A 21,590-nucleotide genomic window follows, 5' to 3' on the forward strand; every position below is an offset into this window, starting at 1 on the left:
TGGTTGAAAATCTTATCGTAATCTTGGCTAAATTATTGTAAACAGATAGTGACACGTGACGCATCGGGATTGGTTGCAAATCTTAGCAGAAATCTATTCACAAAATAGTACGTTTGGATAATGACAAGTGGCGTGACGAGATTAGTTAAAAATTCTATCCGAAATTAAAACTATTTTATTTATTTATTCTTTTATAAAAAAAATTTAAATGGGCTGGGTGCCAGCACATTTTGTAGGGGTGGAGATCATTTATGTCAGCGCATTTTTTTAGGAGTGGAGATGTATTTAGCCTATTATTGTTCATTGGGGTCTATCACTATTCATTGAGTGGATAAATGCGTTGGGTGCTGGCGCATTTGTGTTAGAGGTGGAACTGCTATGAGATACATAAATTGCAAAACATCAACCAATACTTTAATTTTTTACTTATACTTTAATTACATAAATAGATAAGTTTTTCAATGACGAGTTTGTCGTAGTTTTTTAGTCATTTATTTAGATCATAATACTAAATAACAACACTTTTTAGAACATTGATTATAATATGAGTGCCAATAAAGCGAATATTTCAAAAATGTAAAATATAAAATTGATATATATACACAAATTACAACAAGAATAAATGATTGATGCTACGTGTCGAGCATATTACATTGAAGAATGAGGATCCTCTGCATGTTTTTTCTCATGCAATACTATACAAGGTTTTTTAATTTAACTTAACAAATAATTCAAATAATCAAATTAAGATTTCAAAGATTTTAAAAGAGTTTAGAAGATTGCTCCAATATTTTAAATCCTGTATTTAATTTTCTAGAAACAACTACGTCAAACTGGTCATTGAAAAACTTATCTATTTTCTAAAACCTCTAACTTAGTAGATTAAAAAAAGTTTAAGACTCACTAAACCAGACATTGATTCCCATTTTTAATGTCGCATGTAGGACACGACCAATACTTTTGTTTTCTTAAACAATTCTTAATTTCATAGAACGGAATCAATCTTACCCACGTTCCACTTTGTTTAATTTTAATCATCTACATATATCATATAATATTGTCGCTTTACTGTTGAGTGAATAATATGGAGAGAAAAACATTCGTAATGGTCAGTTGGACGACACACTTTTAAAATAATTAATACGTTTTTTTTGTGAAAATACTTATGAAATTAATCTTTAACAAGAATGACAGTGCTCATAAATATTTTTTTTTTAACTCATAAAATATTATGATTTGATGATATTCTTCTTAACTTAGGTAAGAGATCTTAGGTTTGAACTTCGTGTATGACGAATTCAATACCAAATTAAACTGTATGTCCTAAAATAAAAATATCAATATACTAAAAAAACTCATAAATATTTTTTTAAATCGCTTTCAATCATTTAAAAAATATTTTGAAACGGATCCTTGATCTTTGATATGCAATGCACCCAAATCCGCCGTGACTCACGGTCACAAGCTTTTCATTCCACTCAAACACACATCAAATCAAATGCATCCCCTATCGAACCGAATAAACACCCAAGTCTTTAATCCATCTGTGTACTGCCTCAGTTTGCTTGACAAAGCCTGCTAAACACCCAGTTGCCAGTTGCTGTCACCCCTCAGGAAAACAAGTGTGAGGCTCGGCTCCAGTGCTCTCAAGTATAAAACTCTTGTTTTCGCAGAAGGGTTTGTAGCTTAGTTGGTTAAGAGCGTTCAACAATGCACCGGAGGTCGTGAATTTGATTCCCGTTCTCTCGTTATGCTGTGTGAAAAAGGAAGAAAAAAGAAAAAGAAAAGCTCATTTTTTGTTCTATGTCTGCAGATCTATGCTGATTTGCTGGTTTGAAAATCTTAGGTAATTTTAGTTTGTAATCTGTTTGTGTAAATGCGAGCTATATCTCATTTTCTTTTTGTTATTGACTCCACTATTTTTCTCTGAGTAATCGATATTCTAAACTACTGGAAATTCGAACTTGAGTAAGGTACATTGCCTGCTAACTGCTTAACTGCTAGATTTAAAGTTATTTAACTTATTTCTATGAATTTTCAAGCTCAAATTTTGATTGTATTGGTGGGTTATAGTTAGAAAGGCATAGTCTTCCAGAAAATAGCTGATGCAATCAAAAAGTTTAGCTAAAATGGAAAAGGGTCAGAGTGGGTCAGAAAAGGGAAAAGCCCACAAAGGCCACTCCCTGTGGCTGATAGAAAATCTGAAAAGACACAGCCTTTCAGCCCTTCATGTTGTATGTCTCTTCAAGGGTTGGGAAAAGGTTAGCTCCTTTGAGCTACCATTAGCATGTTCAGAAGTACTTGATTTCACATGGGTTTGCCAATTGCCTGTAAATTTGATAGTCCTTGTTTGCAAAAATCTATTTTTTCTCTGGCATTTGGGCAATCTTACAAGTTTCTGGAAATTAACTTTTGGTATGCTCTTGGTTTTGTTTGTTGTTTTCTTCCGTTAGCTGCAAACCTTTTGTTTATTTATTGAAAGAGTGACAGTTTACCTTTTGTTTTGGGAAAAATTTGTAAAGACACAAGCTTTCATGGTTTACAAGCAAAAGAAAATGAAGGGTTTTAACACTTATAAATGAAATTCTTTAAATAATCAAAGGTTGAGAGTTAGAGAGAGAAACAGAGAGAGTAAGAAGGGAGAGAGAGAGAGAGAGAGATAGTAAGAGGACAGAGAGAGAGAGAGAGAGAGAGAGAGAGAGGGAAGTGATGAGATAATGGCTATGAATCTGAGATGAATGGTCCTTGAAATCAGCTTTATTTGCGTGGGCACCAGTTGCCTGATTTTTCTTTTCTTTTGGGTATATGCAACTCTTCTTTCCTGATTCACGTGGCTATGCCTTTGTTTCCGTTACTTTTCTTTGATCATCTGCTGATTTTCCTCCAATTTCCATATGTTTTTTTTTGTGATAAATGCAAAGTTTGATGTCACATGCACCACAGTTAAATTCAAGTTCCTCCATCTTTGTCCTATATGATGTTGACAGCAAGGTCTCACTGTTTTTTTTTCTAACCCTACCAACCATTGAAGGTTGAGAAGGGTAAGACAACAGTGACAGGGACGTGCATATAGAATGAATGAGGGCCCCTTACATTTATGTGCACCTTTATCTGAAGAATTCTAGTGCAGCTGATCACCAATTCTTTTTTATTTTTTGGCTTTTGGGTTTCATCCCTTTTGAGATTTCATTCTTATCCTGGAAATTTGCATAAGATTTCTCTGTCAGCTTTCAAAAATTTGGTGGGAATGTGATTGCAGGTATGGATGCCATGTGGGTTTAGTGGAAAGTGTGTGAATATCTTCTTGGAAGTGTGATTGTTCATCCCATGAAATCTATAAAGCTGTGGATTTTAAATATTTGGATTTTGCGGAATCTGCACTTTGAGTTAACCAATGAAACCTGTACTGTTTCAATGCAGATCTGCAAATAACTGCTTCCAACTGATGAAATCTAGCACTCAAAATTGAAATTTTACCAGAGCCATGGATCTTGAGAGAATTAAGTGTTGGGACACTTCAAAGGTGAGTGATGTATCTTCATTGTGCTTATGTTCATCAACCCTTTCGATGTTTCTCTATAAGCAAAACAATTTATGTTTTATAAACTTGGTGAGTGATTTTACTTTAGCAGTATGTTGAATGTTCCTAGAATCGACCCGAATTCTCAGAAATTTGTATGGTGGACTGAATTTTCAGAAGGATTCTTGGAAGAATGTTATGCTCTTGGCCTACCAGAGCCTTGGAGTAGTGTATGGTGACCTGAGCATTTCCCCTCTCTATGTTTACAAGAGCGCATTTGCAGAAGACATTCAACATTCGGATACGAATGAAGAGATTTATGGTGTACTTTCTTTTGTCTTCTGGACTCTTACTTTAGTTCCGCTGTTCAAGTATGTCTTTATAGTCCTTCGAGCTGATGATAATGGAGAGGGTAAGTACTAAACAAGCAGTGAACAATGCGTATATCTTGTATAATTGTATTTAGGTTGTAACATTTGGTGCATGATTTTCTACAGGTGGTACATTTGCACTGTATTCGCTGATATGTAGGCACGCCAAAGTAAGCCTTCTCCCCAACCGCCAGCTTGCTGATGAGGCACTTTCTACTTATAAACTGGAGCACCCACCAGAGAAGGAAAAAAGTTCCAGGGTGAAAGTTGTACTCGAGAAGTGCAAGACCTTGCACACTGCCTTGCTAATTCTTGTTCTTCTTGGAACTTGTATGGTAATTGGTGATGGAGTGCTCACTCCAGCAATTTCAGGTAGAATGCATTTCGTTTTGAAGAATAAAAGATGTAGCAATCCCTTCTGGTTTGATGACTAATTCATGTCTATGCTTTACTTTAGTCTTTTCTGCGGTGTCTGGCCTGGAATTATCCATGTCCAAGGAGCATCACCAATGTAAGCAGTCTCACTCCTACTCGATTTTCCATTTCCAGTCGATAGGAGCGTAGGATTAATCAGTTATTGTTTTCTTAAGATTTGTATATGGTGAAATGTCAACTTTACTTTGATTATACTGATGTACATAAATTTCACTTGCCAATTTTCAGATGCTGTGGTTCCAATTACTTGTTTCATATTGTTGTGTTTATTTGCACTTCAACACTATGGCACCCATCGAATCGGATTCCTTTTTGCACCAGTGGTGTTGGCATGGCTTCTGTGCATCAGTGCTCTTGGCTTGTATAATATAATCCACTGGAACCGTTATGTCTATCATGCTCTGTCTCCGTATTACATGTTCAAGTTCTTGAGGAAGACAAGGATAAGTGGCTGGATGTCTTTGGGTGGAATATTGCTGTGCATAACAGGTAACATTGGAAAATAATTATCATATTCCCCTATATACATCTTGTCATGTTGCTTGTCCTGCATATTGATGTGTTGTGGAAAATGTATTGCATAAAGCATAAGTATGCCAGTGCATGTCAGATCCAATACGGTAGAAGGCATTGAACATGGAATTCCAGAAAACCTGAACTGAAAATTTCACAGAACTGACATTCACATCCTGAAATAATTTGACGGTAAATGAATTCAGATGAAAAGAGAGAAACCAAGTAAATGCTAATAATATGTGTGACTATGTGTGCAGGCTCAGAGGCAATGTTTGCTGATCTTGGCCACTTCTCATATAATGCCATTCAGGTAATTCATACCTTCCTTGTAATGTCTTCTCTAGGTATCGCCAATGCTGATTTGTACACTGATAACGGAAGTTGTAACCCCCTTCATTGTGCAGGTTGCTTTTACCTTTTTGGTTTATCCAGCTCTTATATTGGCATATATGGGGCAGGCTGCTTACTTATCGCAGCATCACCACAGCAGTCACCAGATCAGCTTTTATGTCTCGGTTCCAGGTATGTGTCACTATTGTTCTAAAGGCAGGAATATATCCAGCATTTGTAGAAATAGAATCAGTTATGCTGCTACTTGAGAAATGAATGATTTAGTTTGCACTGTACTACGAGGAGTTCTAGGATTCATACAGCAGTGGCTTTCTAGGATTCATACCCCACTTAGTGGGATAAGACTTTGTTGGTGTTGTACTAGGAGGGGTTCATGCCGTAATCTTTTAGGATATCTATTATACTGTAATTGTCTACTTTATATATTTGTTAAGGAAGATGTAACAGCTCTTCATTTTTTGGGACAGAAACTGTGAGATGGCCCGTGCTTGTACTAGCCATTCTTGCTTCTGTTGTGGGAAGCCAAGCAATCATCAGCGGAACATTTTCTATCATAAACCAGAGCCAATCATTAAGTTGTTTTCCGAGAGTCAAGGTCGTCCACACTTCTGACAAGGTACATGGCCAGATATACATCCCCGAGATCAATTGGATGCTCATGATCCTCTGCATTGCAGTGACCATTGGATTTAGAGACACAAAACACCTGGGAAATGCTTCTGGTAAGTTACCCTTACATATTTTGCTAGCTAGTACTATAAATTTGATCTTAAAGCCTGCCTAAATTTCAAGACACGAATGCATCCAAGAGGAAGATAATAATCACTTTTGTTGCTTGAAGTACAAAGCGGTTGTTTTTTTTTATTGCAGGGCTAGCAGTGATGACGGTTATGTTGGTTACCACATGCCTCACTTCCTTGGTGATTGTCATTTGTTGGCACAAGCCACCTATTGTAGCCCTTTGCTTCCTAATCTTCTTTGGCTCCATTGAATTGCTCTACTTCTCAGCTTCGCTCACCAAGTTCCGAGAGGGTGCCTGGCTTCCCATCCTTCTTGCGCTGTTCCTCATGACTATCATGTTTGTATGGCATTATGCAACCATCAAGAAGTATGAATATGACCTCCACAACAAGGTTTCATTAGACTGGCTTCTAGCTTTGGGTCCAAGCTTGGGAATCGCTCGGGTCCCTGGCATTGGCCTAGTGTTCACAGATCTCACCTCCGGCATTCCTGCTAACTTCTCCCGCTTTGTAACCAACCTCCCTGCTTTCCACCGCGTCTTAGTTTTCGTGTGTGTAAAATCAGTCCCTGTCCCTTATGTGCCGCCTGCTGAGCGATACTTGGTGGGTCGCGTTGGTCCTGCAGCTCATCGGTCCTACAGGTGCATTGTTCGTTATGGATACCGTGATGTCCATCAAGATGTTGACTCCTTTGAGACAGAACTAGTTGAAAGGCTGGTTGATTTCATCCAATATGACTGGTGTCGAACACAGAGAACTAGCTCCTGCACTGAGGATAACGCATCGAGGTCTACTGACACGAGCGAGTGTAGACTAGCTGTCATCGGAACAGTATCATTTTCTGGTGCACCAGCTTATGAGATTGAGGAGACTCAACCGGCAAGTGTATCTGTTGGTTTCCCAACTGTAGAAAGCATAACAGACGTTGTTGAGATGGAACCGGTTGAAAGAAGAGTGAGGTTTGCCATCGACGAGGAGTCTCAGCCTGACACCCAGCCTGAGAATACAACGCTGATACGCGAAGAGCTTGAGGATCTCTACGCAGCTCAAGAGGCTGGGACTGCATTTATACTTGGGCACTCACACGTTAAAGCGAAGCAAGGCTCGTCGTTAATGAAGAGATTCGCCATTAACTTCGGTTATAACTGCCTGAGGAGGAATTGCCGGGGGCCAGACGTGGCGCTGAAGGTCCCGCCGGAGTCTCTTCTCGAGGTTGGCATGGTTTATGTTGTGTAGACCAGACGGACATGTAATTACCTACCGAAATAGCTTTGTCTTTGTTTCACTCATGTCATAGTCTCATTGATGAAATTGGCTACCAGAAAATTGTAAAGGTTACTCTTTTCTTGAGTGGATATGAGGCTTGACTCGTTATGATTTTGTGCCATTTCTAATTTTTATCAACATGATGTTTTTTGTCCGAAGCGTTTTTATTAGAAACACGTTAGGCTTATTCGCTTGTATGCCCCTTTTTTCATGAAATTTTACTTTTCTCCCAAACTTGTAACTATATGACTATGGCTCTTGTGGTTTATATCTTGACCTACGTAACCTCCTCGTCCAAGTTGGTGAGAAAAAATTGTTAACGAATGTGTAACTGACCCAAAACGATGCCCTTATGCCACATCATTCTACGTAAGTACAGAAATTACAAACTTGATAATTATATTCTTAGCACAAAGGCCTATATATACAAATACAATCATGTATACTTGACGGACAAGTGATGATCTCTACAAATCAGGAATACAATCAAAATTAGATTTCAATATTAATTCATAAACCATAGGATAGAAGGTTTTCTAGGACAAGAATGACTCGACCACTAACTCAACAGGTAACACAAGATCGAAGATGGATGCGAAGAATATTTGAAACTGCTCCAAAAGGCAAGAAGTTTGGCCCGAACACACGTTTGTCGAATGAAAGGGACTGATAACATGATTGCCAAGTCACTTGATACAGACTCATTTGCGAGATTTAAGAAAGCCTTTTGAGAGGTGACAAGTTTGGATTGTAGAAGAAGATACTGTTGTTTAGATAGACCCTTTGTCAAGAGATCTGCAAGTTGATCCAAGGACGGATTGAAATGAACTTTGTGACTTGTGAGTGCCAAACTTAACACGTTCACAAACAAAATGATAATCAAACTCAATATGCTTTCTGCATACATGAAACATCAGGTTAACTGCAATGTACGTAGTATTGAAATTATAACAAAAAAATTAAGTGGGCAAAATTAATGAGTTTTGTTTATACCATATTTAGGGCCTCGTATTTAGACCTCGTATAAATACTCGAGGGACTTAAATGTAATTATGTAATAAAGGAAGGGGCAAATATGTAATTAGGGGAGGAGCCCTTATTCTATAAAAGGGCCACCTCACCCTCACAAACCCTAAGCCTCCTGACATCCCCTAAGCTCTAAGCTCTCTCTCCCACTTCAACAGAGAAATATAATACAATCAGTGTGGACGTAGCCCAAACTTTGGGGTGAACCACGATAACTCTTGTGTCATTTACATTTCATGCAGATTCACGGTCGGATTTACGTTGTACGAAGACCATCCGGTTTTGTGCACCAACATTTGGCGCCGTCTGTGGGAATCGATACGAAAAATTGTGTCGGTTCTCTTTCATTTTTTTCACCTCCATCGTGAATCTGTAAAATCACATAAACCCATAAACAGAAACAGATTCAAATCTCAAACACTCATCACAAGCCCATAGGGAAGATAAAGGTCGTTGCTTTCTGTGGAGCGACGGATAAGTGCCACGTGATCATGAGGATCCGGATTCTCATTCCTCGATCAAGGAGCGGAGGATAAGTGCCACGTGGGAGGGAGCACGCACCGGTGCAAGTTAACGACAACCAATGAAAACTTAAACGGAGAAATTGAGGAGAGAGGCGGACAATTTGAAGATCAATCTCCCCAACAACTGTGCTTAACCAAACACACCGCATGCTGGCGCTTCATTTTCTTCAGGCTCTCGATTTTGCCCCCAAAAAAACTTCTCTATAAAGTCCCGTCTCGTCCCGATTCCACCATTTCTGGTTCGTTCAAATCACCGGAAATCTCCCTCACCTGCATCTCCGGCTCCGCCTTCTTCTCGCTTCAGATATCCACCGAGCTCAAGATTCTGACCAACCTTCAGCCGCATGACAGCTGCGACGGCCTGGATCGGGAAGATGATGAAGAACTCGAGCGTTGAGATCAGATGGAAGCCACTGACTTGGTGCTCTCGGTATCTCATTGCGATCTGCCTCTCTTTCCATGGATAGAGAGAGAGATAGAAGAAAATGATGATCTGTCTATATGGTGGTGGTTGCAGGGTGGTTTGGTTCAAGAGAGATCTAATCTGAGGGTTGAAGATAACCCAGCTTTGACAGTTGCAGTAAGAGTGGGATCTGTAGTTGCTGAACCAGAAATAAAGGATGAGGAAGCGCCAAAGCTCAAGTTCCTCTCCGATGGCAAGATGGCCTCTTTCTCAGCCAATGACTACCACAACCCACCGCCTGCGCATTAAACCCCGAGCTGGGAGCTTGGTCGCGCTGACAGCGATGATAGCTCTCTCTCAACCTCTTCCAATCACATGCTGCAACGGCTCTCCAGCTCATTGTCGGCGTTCTAGAAGCTGAAAACCTCGAAACTGTCTTCTCCGGCCAATTTTCCGGCTCAACCTTCAAACCGATTGTATTGTTTGCCGTAGATGTTTGCATTAAAAAATCCAAGCAAGGCGTACACAGAGGTCCAGGGATGCGATTGTTATATTCAACTTCTCAATTATAAGCAGATCTGGCATTTTTCCCTCCACTTTCTTGGTTGAGCAGCAAGGAATAAACATGCAAAAGCGGGGACACTACTTGAAGCTGGGGTCATCCTGCAAAAGCTTCATTTCCGTCCATCATCTTGTCAAAAGAGAGAAAGCAAAAAGAAAGAAAAAGAATTGACACGAAAAGTTGATGGGCTCATGAAATACCGACAAAGCATTAACTTTGCAGCACCGACAAAGCATCAACAACATCACCTTTGCTTGTTAGACACTAGCCCACTATCTGCCAGCCCACAATCCCACTCTCCAAACCACAGAAGAAAAGTCTTCTTTTATTACAAGATGGTGGCCACATTTTCTTAAAGCAAGATAGTTTAAATAATTTTTATTATTATACTTATTCTGCAAATATTAGTTTGGAAGTGGGCCTTCCGTGCCTGACCCAAAAAACCAGTGGATGGGTTCATTACTCAGGATTCCACTTATTCTGCCTTACCATAAAGGAAGAGGAAAAAGAAAGAGGGCAGCACTGTTAGAAAAGTGGAGGTGTGATGATGGGTCGTCTGTGATGTATCTTTAAAGGCACAAAGAGAGTGAACATCACAAAAGAAGAGAAAGTGGAGAAAGCGAAGATATGCATGAGACATTATTTTTATTTTTTGCTGGTATATGTATTGTTATCACCATCTGTATCTCCGGTATCATACCCAGTAAAAAAAAAAAAACAAAACAAAACAAAAAAGCCCAAAATAAATGGGCTGGAATGTTGTGTAAAGGGCGAAGGCCCATAAGCCCAAAATAGCACCAACCAAGTGATCAAAAGTACGCCCAGTACTTCCAAAATTATTCGGCAACCCGCCGCTATTATCACCAACCATATGACCAAAAGTACGCCTAGTACTCCAAAAAATTATTCGGCAACCTGTTGCTATTACCACCAACCAGGTGATGAAATGTACAACCCGTACTCTAATATCATTTGGCAACTAGCCATTCATGCCACCAACCAGGTGATGAAATGTACAACCCGTACTCTCCTTCATGCCACCAACCAGGTGATCAAAAGTACGCCCAGTACTTCAAATCATACATGAGCATTACTCATGTCATTCATACATAAACATTCATGAGCATCACTCATGACAATCATACATTAACATTCATGAGCATCACTCATGACAACATACATGAGCATCACTCATGTCAATCAACATAAACATTCATGAGCATCACTCATGTCAAACAGCTTCAAAATATTCATTTACAGAGCTCTAGCTCCAAAAGCTTCATTTACAAAAACTCCAGCTTCGAAAACCTCATTTACAGAGCTCTAGCTACAAAGCTTCACTTGCAAAGCTTCACCTACAAAGCTTCAGTGCAGGGTATACAAATACCGCCTCTGACCAACCGCCACTTCGGCCCATACATGGATTCAATTTGAAGTCTCCAGCCAACAGACTCTATTGACCGAAGACTTGGGGGACTACATTATGTACCATATATTGGGCCTCAACTGGGCCTCATGAAAAATACAAAATACTTGGGGAACTCTAGCCCATCACTTATGTATTGATGAGCGAGCCTTTATTTTATAAAAGGGACTCCCTCACTTTCATTAGATTGCACTTATGAAAGATACTTGGGGGACTTAGCCCATTATTTATGTATTAAGAAGCGAACCCTTATACTATAAAAGGGACTCACTCACTTTCATTAGAGAGCACCCATTATTCATGTACTGAGGAGCGATCCCTTATTTTATAAAAGGGACTCCCTCACCACCATTAGAGAGTATCGCCGCCTACTGAGCAACCGCCTCGCCGCGAGCATCAACTCTAGCTCATCATTTATGTATTGAGGAACGAGCCCTTATTCTATAAAAGGGACTCCCTCACCATCATTAGAGAGCATCAACTCTAGCCCATCATTTATGTATTGAGGAACGAGCCCTTATTCTATAAAAGGGACTCCCTCACCATCATTAGAGAGCATCAACTCTAGCCCATCATTCATGTATTGAGGAGCGAGCCCTTATTCTATAAAAGGGACTCCCTCACCTTCAAACGCCACAAGCCGAGCCAACCAAGGCAACATAAGCCACAAGCCGAGCAGTCTCGCAGTATGTGCTACTTCTGGTTTAACATCATTTCAGATTGAACACCGCCTTACATCGAACATCAGTTCAAGACAACATCTAGTTACTTCGGCCCACACATGGACTGAATTTCAAGTCTCCAGCCAAAAGACTCTCTTGACTGAAGACTTGGGGGACTACTGTTTATACCATATTTAGGGCCTCGTATTTAGACCTCGTATAAATACTCGAGGGACTTAAATGTAATTATGTAATAAAGGAAGGGGCAAATATGTAATTAGGGGAGGAGCCCTTATTCTATAAAAGGGCCTCCTCACCCTCACAAACCCTAAGCCTCCTGACATCCCCTAAGCTCTAAGCTCTCTCTCCCACTTCAACAGAGAAATATAATACAATCAGTGTGGACGTAGCCCAAACTTTGGGGTGAACCACGATAACTCTTGTGTCATTTACATTTCATGCAGATTCACGGTCGGATTTACGTTGTACGAAGACCATCCGGTTTTGTGCATCAACAAGTTTCTTGTTTTACTTTATAAAATAAGATAACGTAGAACACAAAATGAAAGCACCAAAAGTAAAATCACACAGTAACAGTTGTTAGTTATGGGAGGAAGGTGAGACTTTTTTTAAAGCAACAGGCACATAAACAAAACCTTGGTTTTTTACTAGCCATCAGTTTAAGATTCTATAAGATACTTCATGTTTGGATAGAATGACTGCTATGACAAATAGCCACGTAGTACTATACAAACCACCAGGACTTTTGAGTGGTATTCATGCCATTCGTTCACCACAACTGGCCATTATTTAATCCTCCAAACGGGCAAAATGTTTCAATCATTCACAAAAAACCCTCCAACCAAACGGAGAACAACCAATTAATCCAGACATGGGAGTACTAATAAGAACGCTTCCTCTGAGCTCTCCGCATAGAAATTTTGCTTCTAATTTTGGAGCTGCAGAGAGATTGCCAAACAGTAAATTCATCAGCAGGAGCTCCCCCTCTCAGTTTAGAGTGCTGGCCAAAACAGAGAAGGGGGAGAAGGAGGAAGAACCAAAGAAGGAAACCAAACAGTCTTTCTTCAGCAGTGTGACAGAAGCACTTGATTTTTCTCAGACCAGGTCTGCAGAGGATGCTGTGCTTATTGAAGAAGCTAGGGATGCCACTAAATCTGGAGAGAGAATGTCCAGACAACAGGTAATCACTTTGAACTCATGACCTCCTTCGATTTTCGTCTCAACTTTCAATTTGGTTTTGAATTCTTTAATTTTTTTGTAACGTGCCAATTTGCCCCTACCGTCACATTTATCACATTTTATTTTAGTTTCTATCATTTGAACGGCAAATTGGCGCATTCAACGAAATTAAGAAGCTCATTACCAAATTGAAAAATTAGGGGCAAATTCGAATAACACATTAAGTTTAGGATGAATTTTTATTTTTTATATATTAATTAAACCAAATGCTTATGTGAGTTTGCTGATAGATTTTTCTTATTTTCATGCAGTATGGGGCTTTGAGAAGGAAAATTGGAGGGACATACAAGGATTTCTTCAAAGACTATGTTGAGGGTATGTAGCATTAGCAATTTCAAACATCCATATATTTTCTACGAAGAAATTTAGAAAAATACACACAAATAAATCAGATTACAAGCTTTTGATTAGACGAGAATTAGAAGGACAATAAACAGATAATAAAGCTACTATAAACCTTAGTCTATATACGACTTATTGTATGTTTAGCGTGTCTAAATTCTACTTTTATTAAAAGGTTGTAGCCAGTTCATATGCGTGCTTCATCATATTTTTTGTCTTCGTTGATGCTTTTTGGTTTTTCTCTTCACGGGTTTTGGCTTCGTCCTCCCGTTTGTATTCCTTTCTTTTTGCTTTTCTTTATTTAATAGATTTTGGAGATAGGGGACTGGGCCATCATTCAGGGAGTTAGCCAATTTTAATCGCTCTTAGCAGGAAAAAAGTAGTCTACTTGTAGGGATTAGAACGGGAAGGAAGCAGCCTACTTGTAGTTGATGGCTAATCCTAGGGCCTTGGTTCTTTCTTTCCACCTTGTGCGGGTTTAGAGGGTAAGACTTCTACTATTGCAGTCCGACGACCAAACCTTATGTAGTCTGACTCGCCTATCCATTATCATTCTTTCAATAATAAAAATTATTGAAATGATTTTCCTAATTTGGATAATTGTTCTTGACTTGGTACCAGTGGATGGGCAATATGTGGAGGATGGCTGGGTGGACAAGACGTGCAAGGTTTGCAAGAAAGACACGGGTGGCGAGGCCAGGCAAGTGGACAAGCTTGGAAGATATGTTCATGTGGCCTGTTTGGAGAAATCAAAATCCGGCAACTTTTTCACCAGACTTTTCTCCGGATGATTTGTCAAGGGATAATTAGGCTCAGCACTTTGCTCTGTACATCTCAGAGATATGCCAGAGAACGCCGAAACTGGCGATGTGGTGTCGTTTTCATATACAAAAATATATTATTTCAGTGCTGGATATATAGAAGATTTGAGGACTTCTGTTTCAATTTGTTTAACTGTGATTTATGGCCATTTATAAATGAAATTATGCAGCTATGTAACAGTTTAAGAACCAAATGGATACGTATATGGGTAGCACGACCAACCAAACCTAAATATGTACGTTCGACCAAGAAAACCTAACTAGGTATATATTACCTACGTTTTACATTCGTTAATTCTTGGATTTAACTGCGGCTTAGGCCATGCATAGTGGGACTGTCGGAACTCTAGGTTTCCGAGTTGCATGATTTAGGGCCTCAAAAATACATTTGAGGATTTAGGGAAGTTTTAGGTTTTTAGTAGTTTAGGTTTTCCTGGTTTGAGTTGGAAAATCTAAACTACTAAAAACCGAAAAGGAAAACTTTTACCAACAAAAATGGAAAAGTTTTCGGTTTTTAGTAGTCCTCAATATTTTATTTTGTCAGCTCAGTCTCAATATTACAGTACGAAACTTTTCCCTTTTTGTTAGTAAGGTTTAATATTATATAATGCGTAGTTTAGAGTTGTCTTTGCAAATTAGTAAGGTTTGATGTTATATTTTCATTCAATCTTTGCAATGGCCGGTAATTTTCTACTGTTTTGTCTCGTCTTCTTCGTGGCGCTTTCGACAGCGTTTGGTTCTCCGATTGGAGTATGCTACGGAATGCTAGGCAATGACTTGCCACCACCAAGGGAAGTAATTTCCGTGTACAAATCCAACAAAATCGAAAGAATGAGACTACGTATGATCCTAACCAGGAACCGCTCGAGGCCCTTCGTAATTCTGACATTGAAGTCCTAGTCGGAGTTGGTAATGAGGAACTTCAACAACTTGCAAGTACTGAATCCGCCGCTGAGGACTGGGTAGAAACGTACAATAGGCCTTATTCACCGCAAGTCAATTTTCGATACATAGCCGTAGGCAACGAGGTCGTCCCGGAAGAGGTTGCAAAATACATCCTCCCAGCAATGCCAAACTTGCACAATGCATCGAGCTCCGGGGGTCTTGACTCTATTTAGCAAATAAAGGTCTCGACGGCAGTTGCAACGTCGGTACTGGGTGAGTCTTACCCTCCATCGGCTGCAAAATTTTCTCAAGACACCGCGTAGTACATGGTTCCGATCGCACAATACTTCGTTGGGGCACCATTGCTAGCCAATGTGTACCCTTAGTTTACCTACATTGAAAACCCTAGAGATGTTTCACTGCTGCCTTATGCATTGTTCGCTTCAGAAAGCGTTGTTGTTACAGATGATGGTCTGAGTTATGACAACCAGTTTGATGCCATGGTGGATCATTTTATGCATCCTTGCAGGAAGCAGGGGCACCCCAAGTTCAAGTTGCGGTGTCCGAGAGGGGCTGGCCCTCCGACGGGAATGGGAACCTGACAACGCCAAGCATTGCGCAAAAATACAACTCTAACCTAATGAGGCACGTGCTGTCGTCTCATGGCACTCCAAGGCGGGCGGAAAAGTCCATCGAGACTTACTTGTTTGCCATGTTTAACGAGAACATGAAACCCGGTGAAGCAGTGATGCGTAAAATTACTTGACACACAAATTAAACCCTCTTTTTGACAATTGTAGTATAGATGTAAGTAGGGTATCGTTCTAGGCCGGGGATTAGGAGGGATTGCTAATCTATTCTAAATTAATTTAAAAATATTAAATAAGACTCAAGGACACAAAATTAGGCTAAAAACTCTAATAACTCGAAACACACTTAAAATGACTCAAAATAATGAAAACAATTAAATTAAACACTAGGAACTGAAATGGACGGAAATTAAATTAAAAGACTAACAATAAAGAAAACTAACTAAATAATATAATTTAATAATGGATGGGTGTTTGGTTTTGATGAAAAGTAAATTAAACTTAATTAAATTACAGAATTGATAAAAACATAAAATTAAGGTAAAATGATAAATGACGGACTAGCTAGAGGGTTCTTCTCCACACATGTTATACTTGCATACAAAATGATTTCCAGTTGTTCATTTAATAAATTGTGAATCTCAATACTCCAGATTAACCGTGAACAGCACTTTTTTAATCTTCAAGTTTTCCTTAAGTTATTGAATTGGACGGGAAAACGCATACAGCAATTCTTTTCTTTAGATTTATAAGAACTCAAGCTCTCCAACGATTCTTCTTAAACCTCCAACCACACCCTTAAACTGAAAATTAAACAACTTTAAAAACATTTTTTTTTTTCTTTTCTTTTCTTTTCTTCGTATACAATCTTTCTTTTTCTTTTTTTTTATTTTTTTTTATACAAACATGAAATACCCCCACACTTATTTTTTTGCCAAACACCTTCAAAGTACTTTACAAACATTTCTCATAAGACAATCTCGCATTGCTCGCTTGGAAAGGGTAAGGAAAAAATGTTTCAGGTGTAAGGGTAGACATATCTGGTGATAAGAAATAAAAGGTTCAACATACACGGCTCAAATTGGCAATCTAATGATATCATTTTTCTTTGGGAAACATGGTTATTTGGGCCATGGTGGTAAACCTAATGCCTCTATCATTTCCAAGTTCATGCAATCAATGATAAACATTTCGAAAGATCGTTACGCAAGTTCTAGAGATATATCTCACATAAGTTCATCACACATGAAAGAATAGGAGTGTATGAAAAATGCACACACTTTCAATAGGCTCAAAAACTCACATGGGATGTATATGGTCACTAAATTCACATATGAAGCTTTAAGTCATGCTTTAGTTTCACATCAACAAGGCTATGTGCATTTGGTTTTTCAAAGATGATCAAACATATACAAAACTAACAAGAGAATTAGGAACTTCATAAAACATATGTTAACTAAGTTCTTGATGATCATGATTCAAATTTGATCTAATTATATCATTGGGTCGGGAAACTAACAAAAATCTAATTCAAAACAATAAGGGAAACAAGACAATATTTTTGGATTTTTTAAATTTTCCGATTTTTTTTTTTTTTTTTATAGAGAAAACAAAACTAAAAAAAATTAAAAAATAAAAAGCAACAACACAGAAACAAATGAAATTCTAGAGATTTCTACCCCCACACTTAAACTTGACATTGTCCCCAATGTCAGAAAACACTATAATGCAAAAATAAATAAAATAAACAAAATAATAAAAAAAAAACAAAATAAAGCAATTGGACTGAAAACTTCCCTAATTTGCAGTAAAATCAAGCGATGACCCTCAAGCTAAAATTCTGCAATCAACTTCAAGGGTGGAAATAACCAAAAGTTCCTGCAAAGAAAAGGAAAAATTCAGTTAAGTACGCAAGAAAATTAATTAAAAAAAATATTGCAAACGAAAAATTGAAAATTACGATAAAAGATAATGAATAAAACTAATAAATAATCATTGGTCGTGCTTGTTGACTTTCCACAGCTTTCCTCTTGAACAGGGTGACACTTAGCTTTTTACTTGCAAGTGATGATTTGATGATATTGTACGGCGAAGCTTTGCTCTTTGGTTATGTTGCAGTTCCTTATTTGTTCTCCAAGCAGATGTGGCAGCTTCTCTAGTTCCTCAGTTCGGACTCCTTCCGCTGGGATGATTGTGCAAGCTGCATTCTTCTCTGCTTGTTTCTTCTGCACAACGGGCAGGCACGAGGGAAAGGTGTTGGTCCTTATTTCTTTCTTCAATCTTTCCAAGTGCCCACCTCTTGCTTTCTTTCTCCTTGTCCCTAGCTGAATTGTCTCCACATGCTTCGAGGTATCATTTTCACTTCCCTTACTGTCCCCCAGGCAGATGTGGTAGACGAAGAGAAAGCATAAAATGAAGAAGATGAGTACTCGAGAGCAAGGCTAGGTAAGCAATCAGGAAAGGGTTCCAGGCAGTTGGCTCCAGATTGGAAGATTGATACCAAATGCTGGCTGATTGCTCTCTTTCTCCTTGTCGGAAAACAAAGACAAGGAGAAGGACATGGAGAAAGCATGATATGAGATACTCTTGCTTTCAACCTTTATGATATGAAATACTTTTGCTTTGAATAGGTTGTTCGCAGGAGTATCCCAAGGAATGAGGAACACAGAGTGACTCGAGAGGATTCTTTGGGAATGCATTTTCGGAGATGAAGAGGTGCTGAGAGGGTGTGCTGAGAGAGTGTGCTTTTGCTGTGGAAGGCGAAGGTAGAAACTTATAGGACTTGTCTTCACAACCGGAACTGTTCTCTCACTTAGTGTCGGCAGCCGGTGGATGGGTGAAGAATACAAATTACGCGCTTTCTGACAAAGCTGCCCGTAATTTCCGCAAAGCTGATTCCTCATTGATATCTGTAATCGGCGCTTCGAGCTCTGAGCATCGTCGATTGTAGAGGTAGCATGTGACACGTGCGGATAAATCTGGAAAAGAAGATTTTCCCGTGGGTTGAAGCCCAGCTTTTGAGAAAGCTAGCGTGTCTTTGACTGTTGAATTTCCCTCTTCGATTTCTGAATTGGTGCTTCGACAAATTGCCCGAGATTTCCGCAAAGCAATTTGCGTGTGACAAGTGACGACACGTCTGGACAAATTGATCTTTTGAAATCCGGGGTTCGGCTCGTGGTTTCTGAGCAAGCCCAGCCTTTAAGAAATGAAACGCCTCTTTTGAGAAAAGAATCCGGCTTTTGAGAAAGGAAACTCCTCTTTTGAGAAAAGAATCAGACGTTTGAGAACGGAGCCCCGACTCTTCGATTTGCGAGAGGACGCTTCTCTGAGGAGCGCCTCTTTGATTTCTTCCTTTTTATAGAGACGTTAAGCTTGTTCCACAACACACTTGAGTACCCTCCCGTAAACACTCCCTTCTTGCACTTGTTTAATCTTGATCATTCCGACTCTCTTCTGTCTTTACCACCTCTGAAAAATGTCTGGCCCTTCTGATCGTCGTTTTGACTTGAACATTGGTGAAGAGGCAGCTTCGCCTTCACCAGACAACATATGGCGGCCATCCTTCATATCCCCTACCGGTCCCCTTACCGTGGGGGATTCGATGATGAAAAATGACATGACCGCTGCGGTGGTGGCCCGAAACCTTGTCACTCCCAGAGATAACAGACTGCTCGCAAGGCGGTCTGATGAATTGGCAGTCAAGGAGTCTCTGGCTCTCAGTGTGCAGTGTGCGGGTTCCGTATCCAACATGGCCCAACGCCTATATGCCCGAACCCGTCACGTTGAATCCTTGGTGGCTGAAATACAGAGTCTCAAGCAAGAGATTAAAGGGCTCAAGCATGAGAATAAGGAATTGCACAAGCTCGCACACAGCTATGCCACCAGCATGAAGAGGAAGATTGACCAGATGCAGGACACCGATGGTCAAATTTTACTTGATCATCGGAGGTTTGTGGGTTTGTTCCAACCGCATCTGCCTTCGTCTTCTGGGGCGGCACCGCGTAGTGAAGCTCCAACTGATCAACCTCTGCCGCCTCCTCCTTCTGTGGCCCCGCCGACTGCTGAAGCCCCGCCTACTACTGAAGCACCACCCGACCAATGAATACTATTAGTTTACATCATTGTAAAATATTTGTACTTTTTTTTTTTTTTCATTAATTTTAAATTTTATCTTTTTTTTTTTTTTTTTTTGTAAATTAAAGTAGAAAGACTTTGGTTAACCTTCCCCCACACTTAAACTAAATAACACAAACTCACAGAAATCAAACAAATAACACAACTAACTAAACAAAACAAAATGAAAGCAGTAAAGATAAGGGTGTAAAAATGCAAATCTGATTGGGTTAGCGATTCCAAAGTCTCCCTTCGTTGAATGCTTGGGTTGCCTCCCAAGAAGCGCTTGATTTAACGTCTTTAGCCGGACGCATCTTTCCTTTAAATTTCCCTCAGCTCCATTTGTGCCTAAAATCAAAGAAAGAAAAATAAATCAAATATCAAAAGTAAAATACACAAACACCAATATAAACATAAACAAAAACAAAAATAAAAGGATTAGCAAAGTTACTAATCCCCGGCAACGGCGCCAAAATTTGATGCGTAAAATTACTTGACACACAAATTAAACCCTCTTTTTGACAATTGTAGTATAGATGTAAGTAGGGTATCGTTCTAGGCCGGGGATTAGGAGGGATTGCTAATCTATTCTAAATTAATTTAAAAATATTAAATAAGACTCAAGGACACAAAATTAGGCTAAAAACTCTAATAACTCGAAACACACTTAAAATGACTCAAAATAATGAAAACAATTAAATTAAACACTAGGAACTGAAATGGACGGAAATTAAATTAAAAGACTAACAATAAAGAAAACTAACTAAATAATATAATTTAATAATGGATGGGTGTTTGGTTTTGATGAAAAGTAAATTAAACTTAATTAAATTACAGAATTGATAAAAACATAAAATTAAGGTAAAATGATAAATGACGGACTAGCTAGAGGGTTCTTCTCCACACATGTTATACTTGCATACAAAATGATTTCCAGTTGTTCATTTAATAAATTGTGAATCTCAATACTCCAGATTAACCGTGAACAGCACTTTTTTAATCTTCAAGTTTTCCTTAAGTTATTGAATTGGACGGGAAAACGCATACAACAATTCAAAACATTCTTCAAAAGTCCCCTACGTGAAAAGCACAATAGAGATACAATCAAAGATCATTAAACTTTGTGAAAACTATAAGCATTGACGAGGCATTCGTAACTATGAAAAGCATGATACTCTTGCCAAGAATTTACTTAACGTGATTGTGACTAGCAACCTTTACTACTTGTGAAAATAAGTTCATAACGATTAGGTGAAATTCACTTATATTCTAGCATCAAATTCATGCATGTAAATTAAGCGTGCACTCTCAACCAACATACACAAATCAGTTTTTATACGAACGGATAAGTAAATTGAATTCACAACTTATAACTCACAACTGAAGATAATCAATTCATATTACAAATATATTCATGGTTTCGAATTAACCTCTAACCAACATAAATTTAATTACACATTATTAAAAACAGAAATAAAATATGAGTTTGGAAGGATTTAACCGAAAGAGAAGGGTGCTTGCTGCTTCTGTCTGTCTTCCTCCCCGAGGCTCACTGTCTTTCCCGCTCACCTCTGCCCTCACTTCTCGTCCCCGCAGTCCCGTGCTCCTTGCGCCACGTGCTGCAAGGCAGCTTCTCTCTCTCTCGCACCAGCTGCCAAATGGCAGCTCTCATCTTTCTTTTTTTATATATTTTCTTTTTCTCCTTCTGCCGCAAGGCAGCTGTGCTGCCAGCCTTCTGTCCTCCCTTTATTTTCTGCAGCTGTCCTCTCCTTGTTCT

General features: G+C 39.1%; 2 protein-coding genes and 1 pseudogene across 8 annotated transcripts; all 3 read left to right on the forward strand.

The window, feature by feature from the left end:
- Positions 1 to 1,422: 1,422 nt before the first annotated feature.
- LOC103408240 (potassium transporter 2-like) lies at positions 1,423 to 7,307 on the forward strand. Of its 7 annotated transcripts, none has more exons than XM_070825317.1 (11): positions 1,423 to 1,721; positions 1,814 to 1,846; positions 3,421 to 3,523; positions 3,698 to 3,932; positions 4,018 to 4,263; positions 4,349 to 4,402; positions 4,555 to 4,815; positions 5,100 to 5,152; positions 5,247 to 5,364; positions 5,661 to 5,915; positions 6,064 to 7,307. In XM_070825317.1, exons 3-11 carry the CDS (start codon positions 3,485 to 3,487, stop codon positions 7,167 to 7,169), a joined length of 2,367 nt encoding a protein of 788 aa, XP_070681418.1. In that variant the 5' UTR covers positions 1,423 to 1,721; positions 1,814 to 1,846; positions 3,421 to 3,484; the 3' UTR covers positions 7,170 to 7,307. The 7 variants fall into 7 exon arrangements, with proteins under 7 accessions (XP_070681418.1, XP_070681417.1, XP_070681416.1 ...); XM_070825315.1 differs by having other exon boundaries at positions 1,636 to 1,721; positions 3,633 to 3,932; XM_070825316.1 differs by having other exon boundaries at positions 1,423 to 1,846.
- A 5,149-nt stretch (positions 7,308 to 12,456) lies between these two features.
- LOC103408239 (uncharacterized) lies at positions 12,457 to 14,398 on the forward strand. Its single transcript, XM_008347095.4, has 3 exons — positions 12,457 to 13,003; positions 13,314 to 13,377; positions 14,026 to 14,398. Exons 1-3 carry the CDS (start codon positions 12,695 to 12,697, stop codon positions 14,193 to 14,195), a joined length of 543 nt encoding a protein of 180 aa, XP_008345317.1. The 5' UTR covers positions 12,457 to 12,694; the 3' UTR covers positions 14,196 to 14,398.
- Positions 14,399 to 14,900: 502 nt separating this feature from the next.
- On the forward strand, positions 14,901 to 15,876 carry LOC103432970 (glucan endo-1,3-beta-glucosidase-like; annotated as a pseudogene).
- The last annotated feature ends 5,714 nt before the right edge of the window (positions 15,877 to 21,590 follow it).

This window comes from Malus domestica, chromosome 07 (assembly GCF_042453785.1).
Source record: "Malus domestica chromosome 07, GDT2T_hap1".
Classification (NCBI taxonomy): domain Eukaryota; kingdom Viridiplantae; phylum Streptophyta; class Magnoliopsida; order Rosales; family Rosaceae; genus Malus; species Malus domestica.